The following is an 8223-nucleotide window of genomic DNA, read 5'->3' as shown; positions in this document are numbered from 1 at the left end:
AGAAAGAAAGAAAGAAAGAAAGAAAGAAAGAAAGAAAGAAAGAAAGAAAGAAGCAAACAAACAAACTTAGATTCCCCTTAAAGTCAGGAGCATAGACAAGAATGCCATGTGATACATACATAGCCTTACTTCTTATTAACAAAAACCCCAGGGGTACCTGGGTGGCTCAGTCAGATAAGCATTTGACTCGGTTTTGGCTCAGGTCATGATCTCACAGTTCATGGGATCAAGCCCCACATCAGGCTCCGCATTGAAAATGTAGAATCTGCTTGGGATTCTCTCTCTTCTTCCCTCTGCCCCTCCCTCTCTCTCTCTCTCTCAAAATAAATAAATAAACTTAAAAAATGTTCATTTAAGGCAGTTACTGCTCAGCTGAAAAGCCTCTTTTCCCAGACTCCCTTACAGCTAGACTATGCCATAATTCTGGTCAACAAAAATTAGGAAACTCTTCTGAGGATTTCTAAGAAAGTTGTTTTTTGTTTTGTTTTTTTTCTCCTGATAGAAGTACTTCTCCTTTCTCCCTGCACTTCCTTCTTCTTGCCTAGAATATGCATGCAATGCCTGGAGTTTTGGTGGTCCTCTACGAGGACAAAAGCCAAATGCTCCAGGATGGCCAAAAAGAAATATAGGATGATCTTAGGACACTGGTGATAGTGTGAAGCTGGGCCTCATGTTACATAAGAAAGTACACCCCTATCACTTGGGTTTTCAGTTACATACAGCTGAACACAATCCTAACCAGTATTAGTTTGCCGTTACTCTTCTTCTGCCTGTTAGTAAAGGTCTTAAGGTACACGGCAAAATAAGAAAAAAAAGAATAAGGACTTGAAAGGAAGAAACAGCTTACTCTTCAATAGTGCAGTAAAAAAGATTATATCAAACGTAGCAAAATGTTAACAAGTGGTGAATCGACTGCAGAGCATTTAGCTTTGAAATTTTTAAAAATAAAAATTTAGGGAAAAAATACTAATAAGCAAAAAAGAACAATTAATTTTACGCGTGACCACATATACCATAAACAAAGAGAAAAGACAGGGGTGCCTGGGCAGTTCAGTCAGTTAAGCACCTGACTTCAGCTCAGGTCATGATCTCACGGTCCGTGAGTTCGAACCCTGTGTTAGGCTCTGCGCTGACAGCTCAGGGCCTGGAGCCTGCTTCAGATTCTGTGTCTCCCTCTCTCTCTGCCTCTCCCACTCACTCTGTTTCTCAAAAATGAATAAATGTTTAAAAAAAATTTTTTTTAAACAAAGGGAAAAGACAAGGCAAATTATCAGTAAAGGATTAGTAAAAGATTAGCTTCCAAAAATACATGAAGAACTTTTACATATTCTGTAAGTCAGTAAGCAAAAGGTAAGCAACCCAATAGAAAAACAAGCAGATGATATGGATAAGACATTCATGGGAATGAAACCCATTATGTCCAATAACCAGATAAAAAGATACTGAGCGTACTAATCAAGAAAATTCAAATTAAAACAACAAAAATACAGCACTTCACAACACCTAACAGTTAAAGAGGCACAGGATGCTCAGCAATGCCCCTCTTAGTTATAATCCCCAGAGCAGCAACAAGTCCGTGAAATCAATATTCTTTACACAGTGACACTAAAACATCATTTGCCTTTTTCATCCTCACTCATGAATATTCAGTGAAGTTTTCCAGAGGCTCATGGTATACATCACAGCCAGATGACTGCAGAAGCAGATAGGAGAATCCAGCTGCCTTCTATTAATTCAGACATTAAAGAAATTTTCAAAAATATAAAAGCAAAGCAATTCTTTTATTTTGGAAAATATAATTATTTTTTAAAAAAATACTACTTATGATAACACATATCAGGTTTATTATTGTGAGTTTTTAAATAAGTATTTTAAACATATCTTCATTTTAATTTCCAATACAATAAATATTGACAGCTATAACTCATAAAAGCTCTTTAGGATCCTCAATCATGTTTTCAGAGTGTAAAGAGGACCTTAGACCAAAAATTTTGAGAACCACTGCCCTGGAGAAACTATCTCACATGTATACCGGGAGACATATACAAGAATCTTCCTTGCAACACCGTAATAACAAAGAACTGCAATTACTTAAATGTTCATCAGAAGGAAAAAATGATAAACTGTATATATTCTTTTTTTTTTTAATTTTTTTTTCAACTTTTATTTATTTTTGGGACAGAGAGAGACAGAGCATGAACGGGGGAGGGGCAGAGAGAGAGGGAGACACAGAATCGGAAACAAGCTCCAGGCTCTGAGCCATCAGCCCAGAGCCTGACGCGGGGCTCGAACTCACGGACCGCGAGATCGTCACCTGGCTGAAGTCGGACGCTTAACCGACTGCGCCACCCAGGCGCCCCTAACTATATAGCAATTTTAAGAAATGAACTAATGCTACCTGTAACAGGTGGTCAAATCTCACAAATAATGAATTTCAAAAGCACAGTGCTGAAAGATACATACAATATGCCATGCATATAGTTTTAAAACATGCAAAATCATACTAGTATATATTATTATTTAGCAATACACACATATGTAGCAAGAGTAAAAAATAAAAATACATGGGAATGATAAAAGCAAAACATGGCTGGCTCAAACATGGCTGGCTCAGTCGGTAGAGCATGTGACTCTCAGTCTTGGGATCATGAGTTCAAGCCCCATGTTGGGCATAGACTTACTTAAAAAAAAAAAAAAAAGGCAAAAATCATTGCAAATGTTACCTGTGGGGAGGTGGGGAGAGAAATAGCATGCAGGAAGACTACACGGGAGCCTTCAATTACATGAATGTTTATCTCTTAAGCAGACAGTAGAAATGGAGGTATTCATTATGTTATTCCCTATAATTTTTTGTCTGATTGCAATACATCATAAGTAAAATTTAAGAATGCTGAAGAGAGGGGCACAGGGGTAGCTCAGTCGGTTAAACATCCAACTCTGGATTTCAGCTCAGGTCATGATCTCACGATTCGTGAGTTTGAGCCCCATGTCAGGCTCTGCGCTGAAAGCCTGGGATTCTCTCTCCCCCACACTCTCTGCCCCTCCCACCCTCTCCCTCCCTCAAAAAAAAAAAAAAAATGCTGAATAGATACAATGGGTGTTAGGAAGGGGGAGACACTGTAGGACCAACTTCCTTTGGTTTCAAATTAAGGGTGACTTAGGTTTGATTTAGGTCTCAAATCTAGAAAACTGGAAGACTATCAATACATTAGCTCAAACTTAGGAAGTCAGGATGAAGAAATAGTTTGGGAGAAGGTAAGGTGCTGGGATTTAGACAGGCTACCATGAGAAGTAGAAATGACAAAATTCTTAGAGAGTTGTAAATTTACGGATGGTGTTTGAGAACTGTCAGGGCCAGAGACATAGATTTGGGGCTCAACGAATAAGATGGAAGATTTGAGAATAGATGAGGTCATCAAAAAAGGTGGTAAAGGAAGATGTGGCTATGGACAAGCTTCTCCAGACAGAGCAGAGGAGACAGCTTGAGGAATAATGACACAGAAAGCCAAGATGGAGAAGATAAGAGAGGTTAGTGGAAGATAACAGTGAGCCCTCAGAATGGTAAGAAAAGGAATCAGAATCAGGTAGGAGAACATTCAAAGAGGGAAGGCATGGGGCGCCTGGGTGGCGCAGTCGGTTGAGCGTCCGACTTCAGCCAGGTCACGATCTCGCGGTCCGTGAGTTCGAGCCCCGCGTCAGGCTCTGGGCTGATGGCTCAGAGCCTGGAGCCTGTTTCCGATTCTGTGTCTCCCTCTCTCTCTGCCCCGCCCCCGTTCATGCTCTGTCTCTCTCTGTCCCAAAAATGAATAAATGTTGAAAAAAAAAAAAAAAAAACAAAGAGGGAAGGCATAAGAAGGTTCAAAGATAATAAAAAATATACTATGTCACTGGACTATATTTGTGTAATTTCAGTGTGCCAATTCCAGGAAGCCAATATTGATTAATCCCACCCCATTCTGACCACTCCTCTGTCACCTATTCATTCCAACAAATGCTGACAGTATCCTGTATGTGGACACAAAGGATACAACGATTGTCTTCAGCATCCTAAGATGACAGTAGAAGACAGAGACTAATCAACTACTAACACTAGTGAATGTAAAACCACAACTACCGTGAATGTTATCAGTGAAAGTACATGGAGCTTTGAGATGCGTAATTAGGAAACTGTTAACTCCTCTTTCCTTTCAACAGGGTATGTTGTGCCTTCTTCAGCAGACTGCAAGCCCCTTAGGGCATACTTTTTTATACTCTTAGACTGCTGATTTTCTTTAGATATCTTCTCTAAGTGCCCAGCATAATGCTTCAAAATAATGGATATTTAGTATATACTTACTTATATATCTGTACGTTGATGCATCAGATTTTGTAATAAACATGTCCTACTGTATGGAAGAGCTATGACATTTTTTAAATAACCTGCCACAGGTGTTAAAGAGGCCAAAAGCAATGTGCAAGCCTTGGTGTGTCCTCTACCCACATCCCAATCAATTACCTTGAGATTGTATAGGATTATTTGCAAAGGGGGAACTAGTAAAATCATGGAAATTTTGGCACAAACGTTCTCACCTCTAGAGAGACAACTCGAAATGTACACTCTACCAACAGTAAGCCAGTGCTATAATGTTATTTTTGCAAATAAAACCCAACATTCATCATAAGGCAATTAGCCATGACAAGAAAAAACAGAGTTTAGCGGTATTCAACAAGCAGCCCCACAACTACTTACATCACGAAATTGAACCTTTCCCAGTTCTCCTAATTCACTGACGCAACAATAAGCAGCTTCTGACTGTAGAAAAAGCTGGGCCAGCGTCATCTCCTCACTCCGGAAAAGCTCCCCCATGGTGGCAGAAAGTGCCAGTCAATGGAGTGTATGGATTTCTTTCCAACCTAAAGCAAAGAGAGAAAACCGCATGACCTCAGATATTACCAAGAGGGCTAAGAGCAAACAACACCGCAGTAAAGCTCTTTTGTTTTGCATTCCATATCTTCTACCCCTTGCAGACAGATTTTTAACATCCTGCTTAGAAAGATGGAAAGGAGAAATTGCAAAAGACTGTTACTAAATCGTCTCCTGCAGATGAAAAGTCACTTCCTTTGCAGTCAACACCAGGATCAAATGACAATACTTTGGGGCATCTCAATACATAAGAATGTATCCAGGTTAAAAACAGGAACTGGGATTCCCAAACAGCTCTTTAAATACCCTGGACAGGGTATTATGACTCAGTGGCGTTCACACTACACAACCTGTTTTTGGTTTGTGTCAGGAAACAAACAGAAGATACCTAGATTACCCTCTCATAAAGGATGTCTCCCTTGAAATTAGTTTTCTACCCTCTACTGCCCATTTCTAACTCTCAGAGTCCCAGCACTACCCTAGAGCTAAGGCTACCTTAAAGGGTTTAACCTTCCAACTTCTCAGAAAACACCATTTTCTCCCTAAGGAATCTAAACACATCAGCATTATCTAAAAAAAAAAAAAAAAAGAGAGAGAGAGAGAGAGAGAGAGAGAGAGGCGCCTGGCTGGTTCAGTGGGTACAGCACGTGACTCTTGATCTCAGGGTCATGAGTTCAAGCCCCAGGTTGGGTGTGGAGCCTACTTAAAAAAAAAAAAAAAGCCAGCTTGCATATTAAGCTGGATTTCAAGTCCAGCATGCCAGGAGTACATTGATAATGACAAAGCAGTTTTTATCAAGCCACAGGGTATAAACTGGCCACCTCCTTAGCTTTCCGTTTCTTATCCCCATCCTTCAAGATTAATTACATTCTTCCATCTGTTAAAGCTTCTCATACATAAGCCAATAAAGGATTTCTTTTAGGGCTGTCTTATCCTCGCCCGGTATGAAAGACAATGGCGCTATCAGTGGTCCTGAAACTGCAATTATTTGTTCGCAATCAGCTATTGTAAGGCACAGACTGCACAGTATCTAAACTCACCACACCATACAGTATTTTTAGTATCATGAAGGCATCCATAATGGTAGGTGAAACTGGCATCAAAAAAGAGCTACTCTGCAAGGCTGGAAGACATTTTGAGAAATCTGAATGACAAAACCTTTGTGCATTTGATGTTCAAGGCACACAATAACACACTCATATATAAGCAAGGATTTCTCAAGAGATTACGTAGCTTGACTTTAAAATCGTCTATACCTGAGTCACTCAAAACAGCTGTTATCAACCCTCCCACATCTTCCCCCAAACAAGGAGAGATTCCGCAGCCTCTAAAGCCGTAAGATTATGCCTGATCAGCATAGTTCAGGGGCTGCCAATAATGACAGCCTCCAGAGTTGCCTCCCTGCTTCTGTTCTTTAATGATTACAAGTCTCCCGAGAACATCTCTATCCCACTGGAGCCAAACAGAAAACCAGGCCAAAGCGATTCAAGGGTGGGACGATGTCACAAAACAAAATATGAAGAAACAGTAATTCTGCACAAGATGAATACAAATAAAGCGCCCGGCGCCCGCCTCATTATTGTCATCCAGTCTTCGTCTCCTACGAGGTACTCAAATTCACCTGCTTCATTTCCTGTCTACCCAGTGAGAAAGCAGGAATTCTCTGAGCCCAGGCACACCTACCTCCAGAAGTGACGATTAAAAGGGGGGAACCCTCAAATGGGGAGCCCCTTTAAGAAGCCCCCCAAATTTTTCTGCCTACCCAATAACCTTCAGTTCCTCCGCCTCCACCTTAAATGGGGGGGAGGGATCAGGGCCTCCAAAGAGGAGCGAACCTCCAATTCCTCTGCCCACAAGAGGGGCGCCCAAAGAGGGGTGAACCCCATTTCCTCTCAAAGACCTAAGATCCCTGCTAATTCCTTTGACAAGCGAGGAGGCTGTTAGAACGATTTCCTGTGCCCTTCCCGGGCCGCTCCCTGCCGCGCTGTACCTACATCCCCGGCTCACCTTCAGCCGCGGGCCGGGCCGCAGCCAAAGCAGCCGCCCCAGACCAACCCCGCAGCCTCCGCGGCTCGGGACAGCTGCGCTCGACGTGCGTGCGTCCGCAAAGCCCTGCCCCCGCGTAGCGGCTGGCTCCGCCCCCACGATGACCTCATTGCAGTCAGCCAATGGGGTGGAGCCTTGGCCGGCTGCCGCAGTGCAGAGTCGCGGGGGCGCGGGCAAGACCCAGAGTGCTGACGCCATATTGTGCGCGCGGCCATGGCACCCGGTCCCGCAGGGCGGGGGTTCCAGTGGGGCCTGCTGGTGCGGGTGCTGGAGGCCCTGAGTCCCCGCGCCCTTCAGAATCCCTTCTCCCTAATACTTATCTTTGAGGCGAGACTGCCTGCTTTTTTTTCTTTTCATATCCGAAGAATTCACAGCTTTTTTTCGACAGAAGAAACATAAAGGAAGGGGAGAAATCATTATGAAATGACCAGAGACCTGGAGAGGAGCTTAAAAGCGCTTACAGTCCAGGCTCCTCTACATACACACGCACCCTTTACCCTTAATTTATAGAAGAGAACATTTAAGCCCCGGAGTGAGCAACACCTTGCTCAAGGTGCCAGATCCGTTGTAGAGCCTTGAACAGGGGCTCTTTCACCTAAGTGTGGAAAAGCCGTTTTTAGGAAAGTGCTTGGTTCAGTCCCTCCAGCAAGCGTTCAGGCTCTATTTTCCTCCAGTTAGTGGGAAAATCCCCATAAGACCATGTGTTGTGAGAGTAAATTTTTATCTTGTTCGGCAAGATTCCTGCGGGCCCATTTGACCACGGAAGGGTTTTCTATTCCTCAAAAACCTTAGAAGAATAACTTAAAGTTTGTTTTTTTTTTTAAACGCAAAAGTGGTGCTACCTGCTCTTTATAAAAAACGCCTTTCTCAATTCTGATATCGACTCCCTAAGGAGGAGTAGGGATCCCAAATCATTTGTAGTAACCAGAGCTCCATCAGGAAAAACTTGGAAAACCGGTTATTCAGTCTCTGTGGGTGGTGGAACCCTACTGAGATTGAAGTGTAGTGAAGAAGATACTTCGGATAAAAACCTAATGCTGATAATTTTGTCCACTTGGCACAGACCTCATCAATCCTGCTTTACCAGCCTAAAACTAATAATGAAGGGCAAAAATGGACGTTTTATTTGAATTTTCTATCTCATATTGTGAGTGAAGATATAACTCGACTCCATTACGATTTAGTTGAGAAGTAGCACCTTGGAGAGGTGATCTTCAATATGGTCCTCAATGTGATCTTCCTGTGATCTTCAACGTCCCCTAGCTGTCTCAACT

General features: G+C 42.4%; 1 protein-coding gene across 10 annotated transcripts in view; it reads right to left on the bottom strand.

Annotated features, from left to right (window-relative positions):
• Positions 1 to 7031, bottom strand: part of ATP6V0A1 (ATPase H+ transporting V0 subunit a1) — a 58784-nt gene extending 51753 nt beyond the window's left edge. For 9 of the 10 annotated variants that reach the window (XM_040497603.1, XM_040497605.1, XM_040497608.1 and 6 more), the window contains exons 1-2: positions 6911 to 7031; positions 4730 to 4893 (exon numbers count right to left, since the gene is read on the bottom strand). In XM_040497603.1, coding sequence (XP_040353537.1) covers positions 4730 to 4846 — 117 coding nt within the window. In that variant the 5' untranslated portion in view covers positions 4847 to 4893; positions 6911 to 7031. Of the gene's footprint in view, positions 1 to 4729; positions 4894 to 6586; positions 6603 to 6910 lie in introns of those variants that run through there. The other variant, XM_040497604.1, reaches the window with a different exon arrangement.
• Between the last annotated feature and the right edge of the window lie 1192 nt (positions 7032 to 8223).

This window comes from Herpailurus yagouaroundi, unplaced genomic scaffold, assembly GCF_014898765.1.
Source record: "Herpailurus yagouaroundi ecotype Mexico unplaced genomic scaffold, PumYag 189, whole genome shotgun sequence".
NCBI lineage: Eukaryota > Metazoa > Chordata > Mammalia > Carnivora > Felidae > Herpailurus > Herpailurus yagouaroundi.
Note: the sequence above shows the minus strand (reverse complement) of the source record. Positions and strands in the feature narration are given on the sequence as shown.